This window comes from Mustelus asterias, unplaced genomic scaffold, assembly GCF_964213995.1.
Source record: "Mustelus asterias unplaced genomic scaffold, sMusAst1.hap1.1 HAP1_SCAFFOLD_263, whole genome shotgun sequence".
Taxonomy (NCBI): domain Eukaryota; kingdom Metazoa; phylum Chordata; class Chondrichthyes; order Carcharhiniformes; family Triakidae; genus Mustelus; species Mustelus asterias.
This window is the reverse complement of record NW_027590229.1, coordinates 513556-537537: the sequence shown is the minus strand read 5'-3', so window position 1 is coordinate 537537 and position 23982 is coordinate 513556. Positions and strand designations below refer to the sequence as shown.

The window sequence follows — 23982 nt, the reverse complement described above, 5'->3', positions numbered from 1 at the left end:
TGTCTCATAGCACCGAGGAACCAGGTTCGATTCCCGGCTTGTGTGACTGTCTTTGCGGAATTTGTACGTTCTCCTCGGGTCTGCATGTGTTTCCTCCGAGTGCTCCAGTTCCTTCCCACACTCCAAAGATGTGCAGGTCCTGTTGATTGGTCATGCTAAATTGCCCCTTCGTGTCAAGGGGATCAGCAGGGCAAATACGTGGGCCTGGGTGGGATTGTGATTGGTGCAGACTTGATAGGCTGAATGGCCTCCTTCTGCGCAATTAAGTGAGGAGTTAAGAAGGAAAATGGCATTGATGCCTGTATTGTAAAGAGTTTGTTTAAAAATAGGGAACTTCCACTTTCATTCTGTCTAAGGTGGAGTGAGCAAGATCAGACAGTGTGTAATCCGGGGAGGATGGAGTCAGTGAGATCAGACAGTGTGTAACCCGGGGAGGATGGAGCCAGTGAGATCAGACAGTGTGTAACCCGGGGAGGATGGAGGCAGTGAGATCAGACAGTGTGTAATCCGGGGAGGATGGAGGCAGTGAGATCAGACAGTGTGTAACCCGGGGAGGATGGAGGCAGTGAGATCAGATAGTTTGTGAACTTGGTTAATATGTCGAATGATAATACTGTAATTGAAACATTTCCAACACTCCTGCTTCCCCTTCAGCATCTTTTGATGTTCGGTATGTGGCTAACTTGTCATTTTGATTCACACTGGCTCTATTTGACTCTCTTTCTCTTTTGGCATAATCAGATCTCCGGGGGAGCGCTGGATTAATTGTGAAAATCCACAGTTACAATTCAGCAGGGGTTGTGACCTGAAGAACTATAAGAGGTGAACCAGCACAGTATTGTGAGAGCGCCAGCCCGAGAGAACCCTTCACATTCAAACAGCTTCCATATATTTTCTGGAGAGGAAGGTAAGAGGAAGTTCCATTTACTCTGGTCCTGTTGCAAGTACAAAAAGATGATAAGGTGAGGTTGGAAATGCTGAGTGAGATATGGAGTGTGTGAGCACCAAGCACAATTATCCAGTGTAAGGCTGTGTGATGTACCATGAAGTTGGAGCAGTTTGTGTCTCGTGAAACACCGTGCCTGAATTTCACAAGCCCCCGACAGTGTCACGTTTTGGTGTTTAAAACACGCAATATTGGAATTGCAGTTTCATTGTTAAACAGAACTGGTTGACTGTTCTGGGTTAATCTTCCTCTGAACTGAACTGAGGGTGTGTTGTGGGAAATTCACCACTTCGGAGTCAGACTTGGAGGTTCAACAAACAGTTTTATTCAGACAAAGCTTTGGGAGAAGCGCTGGCACTCCGCAGTACAGGCACTCACCTTCTCAACTACACAATGGTAGTTGAGCATCTTTTATACATTGTTCGATAATAGACAGTGTGGACATTAGCCGTTAGCACATCGTTACAAGTTGAGTAGACGGGTACGGACATCGACAGTTAACACATGGTTATACATCGAGGAGATACATATCTGCAGTTATGTCTTCCATCAATGGCTGATCTTGTTATATACATTTATACATTTATGTCCCTCATCAGTGGCTGATCTCGTCATCAAACTCATTGTTCTGGGTCTGCTTTTATCTCAAGTTTAAGGTGCCTCAAGGTCTGACCTGTTTCCTGCAGTAATTTAAACACTAAAGGTTTTAACTCTTTATGTAATGTCTGTGCCCAAAGTCAGTGCCTCTTAATGTCTTTTCCCAGAGTCCATTTTGTGTGCCGGGTAACCATTTTGTCTCCTTTACTTTGATTTCTCTCCAACAGGGTGTGTGATGGTGGTTTTGTTACTTCCGTTTTCAGTTATTTTTGCTGAGCGATTTCCTGTGTTGCCAGGGTAACGATCTGACTGATCTCAGTACCAGAGACAGAGGTGTGGACACCAACCGGTGGAGAGAAAGCAGCTGGGTGGGGGGCCAGGCGAGGGGATCAGTCCGTGTGAGGCAGATTCTGGAGATAGACAGAGGCGATGAGATATGTTAATCAGAAAGGAGAGAGAGTCCAGGGGGAACCGACACTGAGACAGACGGGGGTCAGGGAGAAGAGGAAAAACAGTGAGCTGGAGAGAGACACACTGATACAGACGCAGGGAAGATCGAAATTGAGATGGGAAGTGAGGAAGCAGCAACGATAAAAAACAGGGAGCCAGTGGTGGGGCAATTTGTGTATATCAGAGAGGGCATTAGTAGTGTCGTGAGAGATGACCCTTAGTTCTTGAAGATCAAAGTGTAAAATCAGTTGGGTGGCCCTGAGTAACAGCCAGGGACAGAAACCATTGGTGTGAATTGTTTGTGCTCCCAATTTCCTTCCAACAAGCCCACAGGTGAACTCATCCTATTGGCAAACCAAATACATTAAGTCTGATAAACTGAGGGGCAAAATTAAAGCAGTGGCCCCTTAAAAAGCCGGGAGTCGCCCCAAACAAAATAAAGCAAAGTGTAAAGAAAACTTCAAACATCAAATCAAAAGGTGATTAAAGGGATGGATAATGGATGTCAGCCCCTGCTGGGCTTCAGTGATGCCCGTGGAGTTCGCATGCTCCCTCTCCAGGGTCGCACTGCCACACATGTAGCCGCAGTAGAGGGACAGACAGTCGGGTGGGACGACCCTCTTGGTTATCCTCTGCCTGGGCCTGCTTATGGCAAATCTAGCCAGGCCCGGGAGCAGGTTCACAAGGCGGTCCTCTGCCTTCCCACCCCCACCGCTCCGCACCAGGTGCCCGTCAATCAGGAGCGTGGGACTGAAGTGCAAACAGAACATCAATGAAATATTTTTTGGGTAATGAAAAGGGAGTCCAGCCTAAGACAGTGAATGTAAACGTATCCCACAGATTCCACAAGACTGCAAAGAGGGCAGGATACTTGGGAGCCCGTGAACTGGTACAATTTATGGTTGCGTGGTACTGCTGCGGGCATGAGTCTCCACTCCAGGACCCCAACGTATCGGAAGTGGATCCCTTCATAGTGGGACCTCCATTGGGAATCTCCGCCGCCGGACGGCAACAAGGCGCTCCAAGGAATGTCTGGCGAGGGCCAGTAGTGGAAGGTGTGCAGCAGCAGCCCAGACAGGAAACCCTCCGTGTCGTGGCAAAAGGCACAGAGGGCATTTTCACAAGGCAGCTCAAACTATGGGGTGCCAGATCCAGGAAGTGGGGTCTGGGCTTAGGGCCAATGTGAAATTCCGTCTGAGTACGTGCATGCTGAGATGGGATCCCACCGCAAGTGTGACGTCGGGTCTGGGCACGTGAACAGACTGGGAATAGAGGGATACAAACGGATGGTCTTGTAAGGAACACATGATCGGTGCAGGCTTGGAGGGCCGAAGGACCTGTTCCTGTGCTGTCCTGTTTTTTGTGCTTTGTTCTTTGACGGTTCTAAGGTCATAGATGTCATTGGCCATGAGCTGAACCTCCACTGGTGCATATTCAGCTAGCTCATGGGGTGTCATCCAGCCCACTCTGCCACCACGCAGCACGTCCCAGACCCTGGAACCCGGCAGCAACAGCCTTCCTCTCTGCCAGCCACCTGAAATGGTATTGGTGGAGGAGCAGATTCCTGAGCAGCGGCTTCCGAATGACAGCTGCTACTCCAGACAGGAGAGAGATGTGGAACAAGGTGACCATGACCCAGACTTTCAGAAGCTCCTTGTAAAAGATGGGCAACACTTGCAGGGAGCCAAGGAGACCGCTCAGGTCTGTGAACGGGAGCTGCATGTCATAGTTCAGGCCATGCACCTGGCGGAAGAAATACATGGCCAGGGTACACCATCGAGGAGGGGGTTCAAAGCAGAGGTTTCCCTGCAGGGTCTGAAGGTGGAAGGTCCCCATCTGGTTGTGAAGGCAAACCAGTGCCTGATCGCTCTCCCTAAGCGGGAGATTCAAACACAGCAGTGACCCAGTGCAGCCTGTTGTCCCAGAAGAACTCTCCGAGCGTTCTCTGGATCTTTGTGACAAAGGTGGGGAGGGGTCAGAATGAGCAGCCGGTACCACAGCATCGAGGCAATCAGCTGGTTTATGACGTGAATTCGCACCCTGAATCGCCCACTTCTGTTTAAAATTTATTTATTAGTCTCAAAAGTAGGCTTACATTAACACTGCAATGAAGTTACTGTGAAAATCCCCCAGTCACCACACTCGGGCTCCTGTTCGGCTACACTGAGGGCAAATTTAACACGGCCAATGCTCACAACCAGAATGTCTTTCGGACGGTTGGAAGAAACTGGAGCACCCAGAGGAAACCCACACATACATGGGAGAAGGTGAGGATTCCTGACTAACAGTCACCCCAGCCAGGAATCGAACCTGGATCCCTGACGCAGTGAAGCAGTCGTGCAAACCACTTGCCACCGTGCCATCCGATTTGCTCTCTCTCTCCTCCCTCCCTGAACCATTTATTATTGTTACATGTATTAGTGTACAGTGAGAAGTATTCTTGCATGCTCTTTGGACAAAAGCATACCATTCAGAGAGAAGGAAAGTGGAGAGTGCCGTGTTATAGTCATTGTTAGGGTGCAGAGAAAGATCAACTTAATATGACGTAGGTTGATTCAAAAGTCTGACGGAGACTTTAAAGGAATAGGAGTTTTAGAAGCATAGAACGATAGTGAAATGTAGATTTGGAGGGTTTGCTGGGCACAGCTCGCAAGAGGTCACCACACTCTGGCACCATCTTGGATTAATTTGCATTTGCTCTTTCCCCCTATCTGAAGCATTTGCGCTCTCTCGCTCTCCTCCCTCCCTGAACCATTTGCTGTCTCTCTGTCCTTGAACCATTTGCGCTCTTTCTCATTCTCTCTCTCTCTTTCTGTCTGTCCCTGAACTATTCTCTCCTCCTCTCTCGAAAATATCTATGACTGTCACAGTACATTCTGAACTCTCTCGTTTCCTTCTCTATGAATGGTATGCTTTGTCTGTATCTTGCGCAAGAAACAATACTTTTCACTGTGTGCTCATACATGTGACAGTAATACATCAACCTTACTGGGTTTCTTTCTATCAATTAGTGATTATAATGAGGCTGAGCTCTCTATTGGCGAGGGACAGTTGATTGACATCTCGCTGCATGGATACGAGGAGGGGGTCAGCGTAATTCCTCCCTTGGGCTTCTCGCATGCGCAGGGACAGTCATGACCGGCAATGCGCCTGTGCAGAATCAAACTGGAAACAGGGCACGGGACCACTCAATGCGCATGCGCTGGCATTCCGTCTGAGCGTGCGCGAGAGGAAATGGTGACCGATTAACAGTGAGAAAGTGTTTGAATAGAAACAGCCTCAGCACTGAGAAAATCTGGGTGATTCCATCCTGAATGCAGACCATCAATACTGTGTGTCTCTGGGTGATTCTAGTCTGAATAGACACAGCATTATAACGCTGAGTATATCTGGGTGACTCTAGTCTGAATAGACACAGCATTATAATACTCAGTATATCTAGGTGATTCTTGTCTAAATACAGGCAGCATCAACACTGAGTATATAAAGTTAAAGTTAATTCATTTGTCACAAGTAAGGCGTTGCATTTTAAATTCTACAAGAACAGTTTCAAGCCAGTATTTCTATTTCCCCGTTGAACTGGTGTTCCATTATAAAGTATCAAAGACTGATTCAGACCAGTATTCTTATTTCATCGTTTGAGTGGTTTTGCATCTTCAAGAATACCTGACAAGTTCAGAGTATTCTTATTCCCCGTCTTCCTGCTCTCCTTCTGGGTTAGGTAGAAAGCAATCAGAATTTAGGGAACTAGGTGGAAAATTAGCAGACAGGACCTCGCGTGTAATAAGACCAGGATTACCTGCGAGGGAGTACAGAAATAGCGAAATAAGACAGATCACCCTGTTACTCTTTATCCATCCAGCATGGCTGGAAAGATGGTGCAGGAGGGAATGCTTCAGATTTCAGGGACAGTGGGACTTGCTCTGTGGGGGATGGCATGTGTAGAAGGGGGACAGATTGCACCTGAATATAGTTGATCCCGAGTTCCTTGAGTGTCTTGCCAGTGTTGTTGTGAGGGCTTTTTCCTAAGTCATCTGGGGTATGAGAAATATGGAGGAATAATAGCGTGCGCAAAGAGACTGTGTCCGTCTCTGTGGCTTGGGAGGGTAAGGGGCAGAGCGGGAGGGCAATAGTTATTGGGGACTCGTTAGTTAGAGGGATAGATAGGAGGTTCTGTGGCAGCAAAAGAGACTCACGGATGGTATGTTGCCTACCAGATGCCAAGGTCCGTGACGTCTCAGACCGTGTTTTCTGGATTCTGAAGGGGGAGGGGAAACAGTCACAAGTCGTGGTACACATTGGTACCAATGACATAGGTAAGAGAAGGGACGGGGATTGAAAGCAGGAATTTCTGGAGCTGGGCTGGAAGCTGAGAGCCAAGACAAAACATGTGGTCATCTCTGGTACGTTGCCGGTGCCACGTGATAGCGAGTTGAGGAACAGGGAGAGAGTGCAGTTAAACATGTGGTTGCAGGGATGGTGTAGGAGGGAGGGTTTCAGATACGTGGATAATTGGAACACATTCTGGGGAAGGTGGGACCTGCACAAACAGGACGGGGTGCACCTGAACCAGAGGGGCACCAATATCCCAGGAGGGAAATTTGTTACGGCTTTTCAGGGGGGTTTAAACTAATTTGTCAGGGGAGTGGGAAAAGGAGTTGTAGTCCAGAAGTCAGTGAGGGTGGTGAGGTATTGGGGAAGGTATCAGGGTCAAGGGTGGGTACCGGTAGACAGGAAGGTGGGTTGAAGTGTGTCTACTTCAATGCAAGGAGCATCCGGAACAAGGTAGATGAACTTGGGGCGTGGATTGGTACTTGGGACTACGATGTTGTGGCCATTACGGAGATGTGGGTAGAACAAGGACAGGAATGGTTGTTGGACGTTCCGGGGTATAGATGTTTCAGTAAGTGTAGGGAAGCTGGTAAAAGAGGTGGAGGAGTGGCATTGTTAATCAAGGATAGTTTAACGGCTGCAGAAAGGCACTTCGAGGGGGATCTGCACACTGAGGTAATATGGGCTGAGGTTAGAAATAGGAAAGGAGCGGTCACGTTGTTAGGAGTTTACTATAGGCCCCCAAATAGTAATAGAGATGTGGAGGAAGAAATTGCTAAGCAGATTATGGATATGTGTGGGGGTCACAGGGTAGTTGTCATGGGGGACTTTAACTTTCCAAATATTGATTGGAACCTTTGTAGGTCAAATAGTTCGGATGGGGCAGTTTTTGTGCAGTGTGTGCAGGAGGGTTTCCTGACACAATATGTGGATAGGCCGACAAGAGGTGAGGCCACATTGGATTTGGTACTGGGAAATGAACCGGGCCAAGTGTTAGATTTGGTTGTGAGAGAGCACTTTGGAGATAGTGACCACAATTCGGTGTCTTTTGTTATTGCAATGGAGAGGGATAGGGCCGTACGGCAGGGCAAGGTTTACAATTGGGGGAGAGGTAATTATGATGCGATTAGGCAAGAATTAGGGGGCATAAGTTGGGAACAGAAACTGTCAGAGAAAGGAACGAATGAAAAGTGGAACTTTTTCAAGGAACAAATACTGGGTGTCCTTGATAGGTATGTCCCTGTCAGGCAGGGAGGAAATGGCCGAGTGAGGGAACCATGGTTCACGAAAGAGGTGGAATGTCTTGTGAAAAGGAAGAGGGAAGCTTATGTAGGGATGAGGAAACAAGGTTCAGATGGCTCGATTGAGGGTTACAAGTTAGCAAGGAATGAGCTGAAAAAGGGGCTTAGGAGGGGACACGAGAAGTCCTTGGCGGGTCGTATCAAGGAAAACCCCAAGGCTTTTTACTCTTATGTGAGGAATAAAAGAATGACCAGGGTGAGGTTAGGGCTGGTCAAGGACAGTAGTGGGAACTTGTGTATGGAGTCAGTAGAGATAGGCGAGGTGATGAATGAATACTTTTCTTCAGTGTTCACCAAGGAGAGGGGCCATGTTTTTGAGGAAGAGAAGGTGTTACAGGCTAATAGGCTGGAGGAAATAGATGTTCGGAGGGAGGATGTCCTGGCAGTTTTGAATAAACTGAAGGTCGATAAGTCCCCTTGGCCTGATGAAATGTATCCTAGGATTCTTTGGGAGGCAAGGGATGAGATTGCAGAGCCTTTGGCTTTGATCTTTGGGTCCTCGCTGTCCACGGGGATGGTGCCAGAGGACTGGAGAATGGCGAATGTTGTTCCTCTGTTTAAGAAAGGGAATAGAAATGACCCTGGTAATTATAGACCGGTTAGTCTTACTTCGGTGGTTGGTAAGTTGATGGAAAAGGTCCTTAGAGATGGGATTTACGACCATTTAGAAAGATGCGGATTAATCCGGGATAGTCAGCATGGATTCGTGAAGGGCAAGTCGTGCCTCACAAATTTGATAGAATTTTTTGAAGAGGTAACTAGGTGTGTTGGTGAAGGTAGGGCAGTTGATGTCATATACATGGATTTTAGTAAGGCGTTTGATAAGGTCCCCCATGGTCGGCTTATGATGAAAGTGAGGAGGTGTGGGATAGAGGGAAAGTTGGCCGATTGGATAGGTAACTGGCTGTCTGATCAAAGACAGAGGGTGGTGGTGGATGGAAAATTTTCGGATTGGAGGCAGGTTGCTAGTGGAGTGCCGCAGGGATCAGTGCTTGGTCCTCTGCTCTTTGTGATTTTTATTAACGACTTAGAGGAGGGGGCTGAAGGGTGGATCAGTAAATTTGCTGATGACACCAAGATTGGTGGAGTCGTGGATGAGGTGGAGGGCTGTTGTAGGCTGCAAAGAGACATAGATAGGATGCAAAGCTGGGCTGAAAAATGGCAAATGGAGTTTAACCCTGATACATGTGAGGTGATTCATTTTGGTAGGACTAATTTAAATGTGGATTACAGGGTCAAAGGTAGGGTTCTGAAGACTGTGGAGGAACAGAGAGATCTTGGGGTCCATATCCACAGATCTCTGAATGTTGCCACTCAAGTGGATAGAGCTGTGAAGAAGGCCTATAGTGTGTTAGCTTTTATTAACAGGGTTGGAGTTTAAGAGCTGTGGGGTTATGCTGCAACTGTACAGGACCTTGGTGAGACCACATTTGGAATATTGTGTGCAGTTCTGATCACCTCACTATAAGAAGGATGTGGAAGCGCTGGAAAGTGTGCAGAGGAGATTTACCAGGATGCTGCCTGGTTTGGAGGGTAGGTCTTATGAGGAAAGGTTGAGGGAGCTAGGGCTGTTCTCTCTGGAGCGGAGGAGGCTGAGGGGAGACTTAATCGAGGTTTATAAAATGATGAAGGGGATAGATAGAGTGAACGTTCAAAGACTATTTCCTCGGGTGGATGGAGCTATTACAAGGGGGCATAACTATAGGGATCGTGGTGGGAGATATAGGAAGGATATCAGAGGTAGGTTCTTTACGCAGAGAGTGGTTGGGGTGTGGAATGGACTGCCTGCAGTGACAGTGGAGTCAGACACTTTAGGAACATTTAAGCGGTTATTGGATAGGCACATGGAGCACACCAGGATGGTAGGGAGTGGGATAGCTTGATCTTGGTTTCAGATAAAGCTCGGCACAACATCGAGGGCCGAAGGGCCTGTTCTGTGCTGTACTGTTCTATGTTCTATAATACTGGGAGAGTCAGATAGCACTAGTCTGGAGAGTAGTAATAGGTGAAGGCGGATTAAGGGTGAAAGTAATGTTGTTGAAATCAGGGTTTCGACACATGTATGTGAATGTGCCGAGTATAACAAATGAGATTGGTGAGTTACGGACACAGATTCCGGTGTGGAAGTTTGATGCTCTGATGATGACAGAGACTTGGATCCAGGAAAGGCAGAACTGGGTACAAGGTGTTTAGAAAAGCTGGGACTGGAAGGAAAGGAGGAGGAGGTGGCGGTACTGGTTAAGGGAGAGCTTCGCAGTGCTGGAGAAACAGCATGTCCCAGCGGATTCAAGGACAGTATCAATTTGGTTAAAGCAAAGGAAGAAATAAAGGCGCATTTATATTGCTTCTGAATTCATTGCTGGAAAATGCAAAAATTATAGTTACAATTTCATTACCTGAATGTATACTTGGACAGTAGGAGTATAATGGGTGGAGGGGGGTCAGAGGATCCAATATATGAGCAATCTTCGACAATAATGAGCCTGCAGTTCACCAAGAAAGGCTGCACTGTCGGACCTGCTTCTCGAAAATGAGGTGGGCCAAGCAGATCAAGTGTCAAATGTCATTGAGCAGATAGTCATAGAATCCTACAGTGCAGAAGGCCATTCAGTCCATTGAGTCTACACCAACCACAATCCCACCCAGGGCCTATCCCCACAACCCCATGTGTTTACCCTGGCTACACCCTCTGACACTAAGGGGCAATTGCGCATGGTCTATCCACCTAACCCGCACTCTGTTGTACTGTAAGGTTTAGGGCGTTAATAGAGAAGGACAAAGGGCAATGCAGAGCATAAACACTTCTCTCAGGGGAGAGACACCTTCAGTGGAGCAGGCACAAAGCTGGTTTATTTAGACTGCAATGAAGGAATGGGGGTAAACTAGGTGAGCGATGGGTTACATTCAGAAAAGAAATGATCCGGGCACGGACAAGTTATATCCCCTCAAAAGTGAAAGGGCAAACGATACCAGAGATCCCTGGATGAAAAAAAGAGAGAAATTAAGATCAGGAAGAAAAAAAATGTGCGTATAACTAGTGTCATGTATAAAATTCAGTTGAGAACAGAAAGAGATACAAAAGGTTCAGAGTGGAGGGGAAAAATCACATTCGAAAGACGGAGACAACGCTGACAGCCAACATAAAGGTGAATCCCAACGTCTTCTATAGTCACATACATTGTAATATGGTGACAAGTGGGAAGTAAGGCGAATAGGTACCATAAAAGGGAATTTCTGCTTGGAGCCCAGGGCATGCTGAGGTATTAAATGAATACCTTGTGTCTGCCTTTACCAAGGAGATATATGCTACGAATGCCATGGAAACACGAGAAACCTCTGTCACAAGAGGGTTCAGAATTGATAAGGAGGAATAGATTGTCAGTACTGAAAGTTGACAAGGCACCAGTGGCAGATAAGATGTGTCCAAAGATATTGAAGGATGAGAATGGAAATTGCAGAGGGCCTGGCCATAATCTTCTGGTTTCCTTGGACTCCAATGAGGTACCAGAGGACTGGAGAATTGTAAATGTTACAGCCTTGCTCAAAGAAAAGGTTTTAAGGACCATCCATGCAAGCACTGGCTCGTAAGTTTAATATCTGTTTTATTATTGTCACATGTATTGGCATGCAGTGCAAAGTATTGTTTGTTGCGCGCTATACAGACAAAACATACTGTTCATAGAGTACATAGAGGAGAATATAAGAACTAGGATCGGGAGCAGGCCATCAGGCCCATCGAGTCTGCTCCACCATTCAATAGGATCGTGGCTGACCTTTTTGTAGACTCAGCTCTACTTACCCGCCCACTCTCCATAACACCCAATTCCTTTACTGTTGAAAAATCTATCTTTGCCTTAAAAACATTCAACGAGTTAACCTCAACTGCTCCACTGAGCAGGAAATTCCACAGATTCACAGCCCTTTGGGTGATGAAGTTCCTGCTCAACTCAGTCCTAAATCTGCTTCCCGTTATTCTGAGGCCATTCCCCCGAATTCTAGTTCACCCGCCAGTGGAAACAACCTCATGTCTCCTTATCTATTCCCTTCATTAACCCCCCCCCCCCCCCCCCCCCCCCAGTTCTTCTTCTAAATTCCAATGAGTATAGTCCCAGTCTACTCAGTCTCTCCTCATAAGCTAACCCCCTTAACTCCGGAATCAACCCAGTGAATCTCCTCTGCACCCCCTCCAGTGCCAGTATATCCTTTCTCAAATAAGGAGAACAAAACTGTACACAGTACTCCAGGTATGGCCTCACCAGCACCGTATACAGCTGCAACATAACTTCCTGGTTTTTAAACTCCATCCCTCTATCAATAAAGCACAAAATTCCATTTGCTGCCTTAATTACCTGCTGCACCTGCAAATCAACCTTTTGCGATTCATGCTCAAGGACACCCAGGTCCCTCTGCACATCAGCATGCTGCATTTTTTCACCATTTAAATATTAGTCCATTTTGCTGTTGTTCCCACCAAAATGGATGACCTCACATTTACCATCATTGTAGTCCCATCTGCCAGACCCTTGCCCAATCAAACTATCTATGTCCCTCTTCAGGTTCTAGTGTCATCTGCGAACTTTGACACACTACTCTTGGTCTCCAATTCCAATTCCAAATCACAGGAAGGAAATAATGGCCATGCCTGGAGAATTCGGGGGAATGGCCTCAGAATAACGGGAAGTTTTGTTCTCACTTGAGAAAGGGTGTACTGGCACTGGAGAGATGAGAGATTCATTAGATTCAGGATGTAATGTTAGAGTCATAGATTTTTAAAAGCATGGAATGTGAGTAAAATATAGAATTAGAGGCTATGTTGGGGATGACTTGGAAGAAATCAACACACTCCGATGCCATCTCGGGCACACTTCCAGAAGTAATGATTCACTACAGAATTAGTAGTGACTTGGAATCAAGTGGTTTGAATCGGAAAAGCCAGCTTAAAAAAAGTATCAGGAGGAAACAAACAAAAAAAGATCGATAAGAATAATGCGGTGTACATGGACTATAAAAAGGCATTGGATATAAAGCAATGCAGAGGACTTGTGAGAAAAGTTTCAGTTCATGGAATAAAACAGACATTAGCAACGTTGAGAGAAAAAAATGGCTGAAAATTGGAAGCAGAACGTGATGCTCAATGGATATATTTCGGGCAGAGAAAGGGTTGTAGGGATGTTCCCCAGGGATCGGGATTGTGACCCATGCTTTATCTGGAATATATTCTGATCTCGATCTTGATGTGCAGGGGACAATTTCAAATTTTGCAAACACATAAAGGTATGAAGTATTATAAACTGTGAGGAGGACAGTGTGGAACTCCAAATGGGTAATGACAAGTTGCTGAAGTGGGCATATAGTTGGCAGCAATAATTTGTGGCATTGAAGTGAGAACTGATGCATTTGGTTGGAAGAAAACGGAGAGACAAAAAATAAGGTGTACAATTCTCAATGAGGGCAGGAACTGGGGAACGTGTGCACATGCACATCGATCAAAGTACAAAGAAAATTACAGCACAGGAACAGGCCCTTTGGCCCTCCAAGCCTCAACCGACTATGCTGCCCGACTGAACTAAAACCCCCTACCCTTCCGGGGACCATATCCCTCTATTCCCATCCTATTCATGGACTTGTCAAGACGCCCCTTAAAAGTCACTACCCTCCCCGCTTCCACTACCTTCCCCAGCAACAAGTTCCAGGCACCCACCACCATCTGTGTAAAAAGTCTGCCCCGCACAAATCCTTTAAACCTCGTACCTTGAAGCTGTGCCCCCTAGTAATTGATTCTACCACCCTGGGAAAAAGCTTCTGACTATCCACCCTGTCCATGCCTCTCATAATCTTGTAGACTTCTTTCAGGTCGCCCCTCAACCTCCGTCGTTCCAGTGAGAACAAACCAAGTTTCTCCAACTTCTTCTCATGGCTAATGTCCTCCTACCAGGCGACATCCTGGTAAATCTTTTCTGAACCCTCTCCAAAGCCTCCACATCCTTCTGGTAGAGTGGCGACCAGAATTGAACACTATATTCCGAGTGCAGCCTAACTAAGGTTCCATAAAGCTGCAACATGACTTGCCAATTTTTAAACTCAATGCCCCGGCTGATGAAGGCAAGCATGACATCTGTACCTGCATTGCCACTTTCAGTGACCTGTGTACCTGTACACCCAGATCCCTTTGCCTATCAATACTGTTAAGGGTTCTGCCATTTACTGTACATTTCCTATCTGTATTAGACCTTCCAAAATGCATTACTTCACATTTGTCCGGATTAAACTCCATCTGCCATCTCTCCACCCAAGTCTCCAACTGATCTATATCCGGCTGTATCCTCTGATGGTCCTCGTCACTATCCGCAAATCCACCAACTTTTATGTTATCCGCAAACTTATTAATCAAACCAGTTACATTTTCCTCCAAATCATTTATATATATACTGCGACCCCGTTATAACGCGATGGTTGGGGTCCATAAAATGTTATCGCGAAAAAAGCAGGGTCGCGCTAAATCGGGGTCCTATTTCGGGGTCCAATCAGGGTTAAAAAAAATGGGTCCAATGATTCATCGCGTTATTTCCGAATTTGCGCTAAATCGGTTCCACTGTATTACAAACAGGAGAGGTCCCATCACTGATCCCTGAGGAACAGCACTTGTCACAGCCCTCCATTCAGAAATGCGTCCTTCCACTGCTACCCTCTGTCTTCTTTGACCGAGCCAGTTTTGTATCCACCTTGCCAGCTCACCTCTGATCCAATGCGACTTCACCTTCTGCACCAGTCTGCCATGAGGGACCTTGTCAAAGGATAGAAGCATAGAACCATAGAAAATTACAGCTCAGAAACAGGCCTTTTGGCCCTTCTTGTCTGTGCCGAACCATTTTATGCCGAGTCCCACTGACCTGCACTTGGACCATATCCCTCCACAACCCTCTCATCCATGAACCCGTCCAAGTTTTTCTTAAATGTTAAAAGTGACCCCGCATTTACCACTTTATCCGGCAGCTCATTCCACACTCCCACCACTCTCTGCGTGAAGAAGCCCCCCCTAATATTCCCTTTAAACTTTTCTCCTTTCACCCTTAACCCATGCCCTCTCGTTTTTTTCTCCCCTAGCCTCAGCGGAAAAAGCCTGCTTGCATTCACTCTATCTATACCCATCAAAATCTTATACACCTCTATCAAATCTCCCCTCAATCTTCTACGCTCCAGGGAATAAAGTCCCAACCTGTTCAATCTCTCTCTGTAACTCAGCTTCTCAAGTCCCGGCAACATCCTTGTGAACCTTCTCTGCACTCTTTAAATCTTATTTACATCCTTCCTGTAACTAGGTGACCAAAACTGTACACAATACTCCAAATTCGGCCTCACCGATGCCTTATATAACCTTACCATAACACTCCAGCTTTTATACTCGATACTCCGATTTATAAAGGCCAATGTACCAAAGGCACTCTTTACGACCCTATCCACCTGTGACGTCACTTTTAGGGAATTCTGTACCTGTATTCCCAGATCCCTCTGTTCAGCTGCACTCTTCAGAGTCCTACCATTTACCCTGTACGTTCTACTTTGATTTGTCCTTCCAAAGTGCAATATCTCACACTTGTCTGCGTTAAATTCCATTTGCCATTTTTCAGCCCATTTTTCTAGTTGGTCCAAATCCCTCTGCAAGCTTTGAAAACCTTCCTCACTGTCCACTACACCTCCAATCTTTGTATCATCAGCAAACTTGCTGATCCAATTTACCACATTATCATCCAGATCATTGATATAGATGACAAACAACAATGGACCCAACACCGATCCCTGCGGCACACCACTAGTCACAGGCCTCCACTCAGAGAAGCAATCCTCCACAACCATTCTCTGGTTTTTTCCATTGAGCCAGTGTCTTATCCAATTTACTACCTCCCCATGTATACCGAGCGACTGAACCTTCCAAACTAACCTCCCAAGAGGGACCTTGTCAAAGGATCATTAAGATCATTGAACGTGACGGAATGTGTCCGCTTTGCTATGGGTACGATTGTGAAAAGTCCGACTGTGATTTACTGCAAGGTGAAAGTGAATGGAAAATTTGGGTTTGAGGGTATAAAGCTACAGGAGGATGGAGTCAGTGAGATCAGACAGTGTGTAACCCGGGGAGGATGGAGTCAGTGAGATCAGACAGTGTGTAACCCGGGGAGGATGGAGTCAGTGAGATCAGACAGTGCGTAACCCGGGGAGGATGGAGTCAGTGAGATCAGACAGTGTGTAACCCGGGGAGGATGGAGTCAGTGAGATCAGACAGTGTGTAACCCGGGGAGGATGGGGTCAGTGAGATCAGACAGTGTGTAACCCGGGGAGGATGGAGTCAGTGAGATCAGACAGTGTGTAACCCGGGGAGGATGGGGTCAGTGAGATCAGACAGTGTGTAACCCGGGGAGGATGGAGTCAGTGAGATCAGACAGTGTGTAACCCGGGTTACACACTGTCAGATCTCACTGACTCCATCCTCCCCGGGTTACACACTGTCTGATCTCACTGACTCCATCTTCCTGTAGCTTTATACCCTCAAACCCAAATTTTCCATTCACTTTCACCTTGAAGTAAATCACAGTCGGGCTTTGCACAATCGTACCCATAGCAAAGCGGGCACATTCTTTCAATGATCTTAATGTTCCTTTGACAGGGTCCCTCATGGCAGACTGGTGCAGGTGTCAGATAGACATCGATCTGTGCACCTGGAAGCGTGCAGTGTCTGTAATACTCATCCAGCTCTTCTCCAGATGACACAATGGATAGATTTGATAGGGAATTGCACCCGCACTGTGAGTTTACCAAACAAACAGGTCCTTTGGAAACTGAGACCGGTTATTAATTGCGCAACAGATTACTTTGCTAATCTGATAATTGGAATCTATCCAACACACAAGTCTTTGCACGTGCAAGTGTCTGAATGAAGCAAAAAGCTCTTCTCCAGATGACTCAATGGATAGATTTGATAGGGAATAGAGCCTGGACTGTTAGTTTACCAGACAAAGAAGTCCTGAGGAAACTGAAACTACTTATTAATAATTGGAAGTAAAGCTATGTTTGGTTCCAGGAGAGATGCTGCATTTTGTGAGGTAAATATTTCTAGTGGCTGGGTAGAAAGAGGGAAGTGAGTGACATCAGCGTCACGGGTGAGGGAGTTCCTGAGTACTGGAATTGTCCTATAGATAGCTGGTATTGGGAACTGCCTATATTGAGCTCAAACAACTTAGCTTCTTGTCTGGAACTGAGCATAATTTAAATTATAATTATTAATAACTGGTTATTGAGGACTGACAGGGAATGTCAGCGGTCTCTAGCTGTGATGCTGCTGAAAGAAAGCCAAGCCCAATGGAGAAAGAACATTTGCAGATTGCCTGGGCTTGCCTGGACGCGCTTCAAATCAGAATACACAGGTCGAGTAAGAATGAAATACTGGAGATCTGGAACAAAAACAGAAAATGCTGGAAAATCTCAGTAGCTGTGGCAGCATCGTGGAGAGAGAAACAGAGATAACATTGGGGTTCGAACCAAGAGTCATCGTGGACTCAACATGTTTACTCTGTTTTCTTTCATTCAGATGCTGCCAGACCTGCTGGGATTTTCCAGCACCTTCTCTTTATATTTCAAGAATTGAACAGAATTAGCAGTGACTCCGTGTCGCAAATAAATTTTCTGAAATATTACATGTAAAAGGTATGGCTGTAATGAGGTGTTTCTCGGTGCAATTTTATGTGGAAACTTGTATTTATTACAGAGTGTCAGAATATGGGATCGTCTAACACCACCGTGGCTGAAGGATCAGATCCAACATCTTCAACAAGAGTGAAAATGGATGCGGGTAGGTTCAGAAAATAATTAAAATCGTAATTTCTTACAGGACAAAGTTCCAGATTTTGAGCAAGAATCAACGGTTCAAATACAAAGTTAAAAGAGAACAGGGTCTGAGCAGGAAGAGGAATTGAGTGACCATCTAGAGGTTCATCCCAGTCACAGATGGAGGGAGCTCATGAGCTCTGGTACTGTCCAATAGATAGCTGGGGGCTATAAGGTGAATCCAGACAGTGACGAAACCAGAAAATCCCACTCGAGATCAACAGACCTTTCCATGATCTGCCCCTCCCCCCGCTCTGATTCTCCAGCCATGTGGGACGGTAAAATACATCCCACCAAACTGCAGCACGGTTTAAACAGTCAGTTAAGATTCCAGCTGATACCACTGGACAAGTCAAATCTCAGGATCGAACCTGTCTTAATTGGTCCTAACTTTTATTATCCATGTAGTGTTCGGATGTTTACTTTGGATGGCAACTACTGAACTGAGCCACTGACTCCATCCTCCCCGGGTTACACACTGTCTGATCTCACTGACTCCATCCTCCCCGGGTTACACACTGTCTGATCTCACTGACTCCATCCTCCCCGGGTTACACACTGTCTGATCTCACTGACTCCATCCTCCCCGGGTTACACACTGTCTGATCTCACTGACTCCATCCTCCCTGGGTTACACACTGTCTGATCTCACTGACTCCATCCTCCCCGGGTTACACACCGTCTGATCTCACTGACTCCATCCTCCCCGGGTTACACACTGTCCGATCTCACTGACTCCATCCTCCCCGGGTTACACACTGTCTGATCTCACTGACTCCATCCTCCCCGGGTTACACACTGTCTGATCTCACTGACTCCATCCTCCCCGGGTTACACACTGTCTGATCTCACTGACTCCATCCTCCCCGGGTTACACACTGTCTGATCTCACTGACTCCATCCTCCCCGGGTTACACACTGTCTGATCTCACTGACTCCATCCTCCCCGGGTTACACACTGTCTGATCTCACTGACTCCCTCCCCGGGTTACACACTGCCTGATCTCACTGACTCCATCCTCCCCGGGTTACACACTGTCTGATCTCACTGACTCCATCCTCCCCGGGTTACACACTGTCTGATCTCACTGACTCCATCCTCCCCGGGTTACGCACTGTCTGGTCTCACTGACTCCATCAAAGAAAATTACAGCACAGGAACAGGTCCTTAGGTCCTCTTAGCCTGACCATGCCGCCCGAATTAACTAAAATCCCCAACCCTTCCAGGGACCCTATCCCTCTATTCCCATCCTATTTATGTATTTGTCCAAATGCCCCTTGAAACTCACAATCGTATCTGTTTCGACTACCTCCCCCGGCAGTGAGTTCCAGACACCCACCACCCTCAGTGTAAAAAAACTTGCCTCGTACATCTCCTTTAAGTCTTGCCCTTCGCACCTTAAACCTATGCTCCCTAATAATTGACTCTTCCACCCTGGGAAGCAGCTTCTGACTATCCACTCTGTCCATGCCCCTCATAATCTTGTAGACTTCTATCAAGTCGCCCCTCAACCTCCGTCATTCCAGTGAGGACAAACCAAATTTCTCCAAACTCTCTTCATAGCTAATGCCCCCCATACCAGGCAACATCCTTTCTGTACCCTCTCCAAAGCCTCCAGATCCTTCTGGTAGTGTGACGACCAGTATTGAACACTATTTTTCCCAGCGCAACCTAACTAAGGTTCTATAAAGCTGCAACATGTCTTGCCAATTTTTAAGCTCAATGCCCCAACCGATGAAGGCAAGCGTGCTTTTGCCTTCTTGACTACCTTCTCCACCTGCATTGCCACTTTCAGTGACCTGTGTACCTGTACACCCAGTTCCCTCTGCCAATCAATAATCTTAAGGGTTCTGTCATTTACTGTATATTTCCTATCTGTATTAGACCTTTCAAAATGCATTACCTCACATATGTCTGGATTAAACTCTACCTGCCATCTCTCCACCCAAGCCTCCAACCGATCTATATCCTGCTGTATCCTTTGACGGTCATCATCGCTATCCGCAAATCCACCAACTTTTCTGTCGTCCACGAACTTTAATCAATCTAGTTACATTTTCCTCCAAATATATTAGGAACAGCAAAGGTTCAAGCACTGATCCATGAGGAACGTTACTTGTCACAGGCCTCCATTCAGAAACACACCCTTCCACTTCTACCCTCTGTCTTCTTTGACTGAGCCAGTTCTGTATCCACCTTGCCAGCTCACCCCTGGTCCCATGCGACTTCACCTGCACCAGTCTGCCATGATGGACCTTGTCAAAGGCCTTACTGAAGTCTATATAAAGAACATCCACTGCCCTACCCTCATCAATCATCTTCACCACTTCCTCAAAAAACTCGATGAAGTTCGTGAGACACGACATCCCCTTCACAAAACCATGTTGCCTCTCGCTAATCTGTCCACTCTCCCCGGGGTACACACTGTCTGACCTCACTGACTCCATCCTCCCCGGGTTACACACTGTCTGATCTCACTGACTCCATCCTCCCCGGGTGACACACTGTCTGATCTCACTGACTCCATCCTCCCTGGGTTACACACTGTCTGATCTCACTGACTCCATCCTCCCCGGGTTACACGCTGTCTGATCTCACTGACTCCATCCTCCCCGGGTTACACACTGTCTGATCTCACTGACTCCATCCTCCCCGGGTTACACACTGTCTGATCTCACTGACTCCATCCTCCCCGGGTTACACACTGTCTGATCTCACTGACTCCATCCTCCCCGGGTTACACACTGTCTGATCTCACTGACTCCATCCTCCCCGGGTTACACACTGTCTGATCTCACTGACTCCATCCTCCTGTAGCTTTATACCCTCAAACCCAAATTTTCCATTCACTTTCACCTTGAAGTAAATCACAGTCGGGCTTTGCACAATCGTACCCATAGCAAAGCGGGCACATTCTTTCAATGATCTTAATGATCCTTTGACAGGGTCCCTCATGGCAGACTGGTGCAGGTGTCAGATAGACACCCATCTTTGCACCTGGAAGCGTGCAGTGTCTGTAATAATCAATGAGCTCTTCTCCAGATGACACAATGGATAGATTTGATAGAGAGGGAATTGCACCCGCACTGTGAGTTTACCAAACAAACAGGTCCTTTGGAAACTGAGACCGGTTATTAATTGCGCAACAGATACTTTGCTAATCTGATAATTAGAATCTATCCGACGCACAGAGGTCTTTGCACGTGCAAGTGTCTGAATGAAGCAAAAAGCTCTTCTCCAGATGACTCAATGGATAGATTTGATAGGGAATTGAGCCTGGACTGTTAGTTTACCAGACAAAGAAGTCCTGAGGAAACTGAAACTACTTGTTAATAATTGGAAGTAAAACTATGTTTGGTTCCAGGAGAGATGCTGCATTTTGTGAGGTAAATATTTCTAGTGGCTGGGTAGAAAGAGGGAAGTGAGTGACATCAGCGTCACGGGTGAGGGAGTTCCTGAGTACTGGAATTGTCCTATCGATAGCTGGTATTGGGAACTGCCTATATTGAGCTCAAACAACTTAGCTTCTTGTCTGGAACTGAGCATAATTTAAATTATAATTATTAATAACTGGTTATTGAGGACTGACAGGGAATGTCAGCGGTCTCTAGCTGTGATGCTGCTGAAAGAAAGCCAAGCCCAATGGAGAAAGAACATTTGCAGATTGCCTGGGCTTGCCTGGACGCGTTCCAAATCAGAATACACAGGTCGAGTAAGAATGAAATACTGGCGATCTGGAACAAAAACAGAAAATGCTGGAAAAACTCAGTAGCTGTGGCAGCATCGTGGAGAGAGAAACAGAGATAACATTGGGGTTCGAACCAAGAGTCATCGTGGACTCAACATGTTTACTCTGTTTTCTTTCATTCAGATGCTGCCAGACCTGCTGGGATTTTCCAGCACCTTCTCTTTATATTTCAAGAATTGAACAGAATTAGCAGTGACTCCGTGTCGCAAATAAATTTCCTGAAATATTACATGTAAAAGGTATGGCTGTGATGAGGAGTTTCTCGGTGCAATTTTATGTGGAAACTTGTATTTATTACAGAGTGTCAGAATATGGGATCGTCTAACACCACCATGGCTGAAGGATCAGATCCAACATCTTCAACAAGAGTGAAAATGGATGCGGGTAGGTTCAGAAAATAATTAAAATCGTAATTTCATACAGGACAAAGTTCCAGATTTTGAGCAAGAATCAACGGTTCAAATACAAAGTTAAAAGAGAACAGGGTCTGAGTAGGAAGAGGAATTGAGTGACCATCGAGAGGTTCATCCCAGTCACAGATGTAGGGAGCTCATGAGCTCTGGTACTGTCCAATAGAAAGCTGGGGGCTATAAGGTGAATCCAGACAGTGACGAAACCAGAAAATCCCACTCGAGATCAACAGACCTTTCCATGATCTGCCCCTCCCCCGCTCTGATTCTCCTGCCATGTGGGACGGTAAAATACACCCCAACAAACTGCAGCACGGTTTAAACAGTGAGTTAAGATTCCAGCTGATACCACTGGACAAGTCAAATCTCAGGATCGAACCTGGCTCAATTGATCCTAACTTTTATTATCCATGTAGTGTTCGGATGTTTACTTTGGATGGCAACTACTGAACTGAGCCACTGACCCCATCCTCCCCGGGTTACACACTGTCTGATCTCACTGACCCCATCCTCCCCGGGTTACACACTGTCTGATCTCACTGACTCCATCCTCCCCGGGTTACACACTGTCTGATCTCACTGACTCCATCCTCCCCGGGTTACACACTGTCTGATCTCACTGACTCCATCCTCCCCGGGTTACACACTGTCTGATCTCACTGACTCCATCCTCCCCGGGTTACACACTGTCTGATCTCACTGACTCCATCCTCCCCGGGTTACACACTGTCTGATCTCACTGACTCCATCCTCCCCGGGTTACACACTGTCTGATCTCACTGACTCCATCCTCCCCGGGTTACACACTGTCTGATCTCACTGACTCCATCCTCCCCGGGTTACACACTGTCTGATCTCACTGACCCCATCCTCCCCGGGTTACACACTGTCTGATCTCACTGACTCCATCCTCCCCGGGTTACACACTGTCTGATCTCACTGACTCTATCCTCCCCGGGTTACACACTGTCTGATCTCACTGACTCCATCCTCCCCGGGTTACACACTGTCTGATCTCACTGACTCCATCCTCCCCGGGTTACACACTGTCTGATCTCACTGACTCCATCCTCCCTGGGTTACACACTGTCTGATCTCACTGACTCCATCCTCCCCGGGTTACACACTGTCTGATCTCACTGACTCCATCCTCCCCGGGTTACACAGTGTCTGATCTCACTGACTCCATCCTCCCTGGGTTACACACTGTCTGATCTCACTGACTCCCTCCTCCCCGGGTTACACACTGTCTGATCCCTCTGATGAAGTTTCAACAAAATAATAAAATATTTATTAAACAAGGAAAGAGAAATTGTAATCAACTGCTGCACTCCAACTATACCTTTCTGAGTCTATAAATATTTACAAGGTAACATGTTCTGAAATCTATTTAACGCTTTGATGTTCTCGATGAGTAAACAGTACATGTAAATCAGTAGGCAAACTGTGGGCAGATACACTGCTCTCTGTGGCCATGTGACAGATGTCTCCCAAGCACCCTCTGTGGATTTTCTTTTATCAATCCTTCATTCTCAATGCTGATCTCACTGAGACAACTTTTTTTTATTCATTCATGAGACTTGGGCGTTGCTGGCTGGCCAAAGCGTTTATTGTTCATTCCTAGTTGCCCTTAGTGAGTTGCTAAGATATTTCAGAGGGCAATTGAGAGTCAACCACAGAGCTGTCGCTCTGGAGTCACATGTAGGCCAGACCACGTAAGGACAGCAGACTTCCCTCCCTAAAGGACATCAGTGAAGCATCAACAATGCTGACCATCAACACTGTTTCCATGGTCATCGGTAGATTCTTAATTCCAGATTTTTTAAAAAATTCAAATTTCGCAAGCTGCCATGGCGGGATTCGAACCCGGTCCCCGAAACATTAGCTGAGTTTCTGGATGAATAGTCTAGCATTAATAAAACTAGGCCATTGCTTCATTTGGACTCTGTTTTCCATATGAGTGATGCAATCTTTGCTGTTGAAGAGCACGCTTTGGAATCTTCTCCAATTGATGCTTCTATTGAATGTCTTCATCAAGAATACACTGCCAGGATTTCAGCCTCTCTTTATTGTGTTCATCTGCCCTGGATCACCACATAGATTCAAGCTTCACTTGCCGCAGACTCGCTATGGCACGTAGCCATGTCAACAGAACACAATGTAATCAGAAGTTGGTGATAGCTTATTGAATCCTATCGGCCTTAATAAGTTGTCACCAACTTCTGATTACATCCGAGGTCTGGCTTCTTGTAAAATGAATTTAAAATCGGCTTCTTGCAGTTGTCTGTACCTCTTGGGACTTTCACTGCTCCTTTCTG

The 23982-nt window shown here is 46.5% G+C and overlaps 1 protein-coding gene across 1 annotated transcript in view; it reads left to right on the top strand.

The window, feature by feature from the left end:
- Positions 1–23982, top strand: part of LOC144486000 (NACHT, LRR and PYD domains-containing protein 3-like) — a 92591-nt gene that overhangs the window by 12202 nt on the left and 56407 nt on the right. Inside the window, exons 4-7 of the mRNA XM_078204110.1 lie at positions 742–907; positions 10923–11210; positions 17387–17470; positions 21555–21638. Of these exons, the coding sequence (XP_078060236.1) occupies positions 11195–11210; positions 17387–17470; positions 21555–21638 (184 nt within the window). The 5' untranslated portion in view covers positions 742–907; positions 10923–11194. The remainder of the gene's footprint in view (positions 1–741; positions 908–10922; positions 11211–17386; positions 17471–21554; positions 21639–23982) is intronic.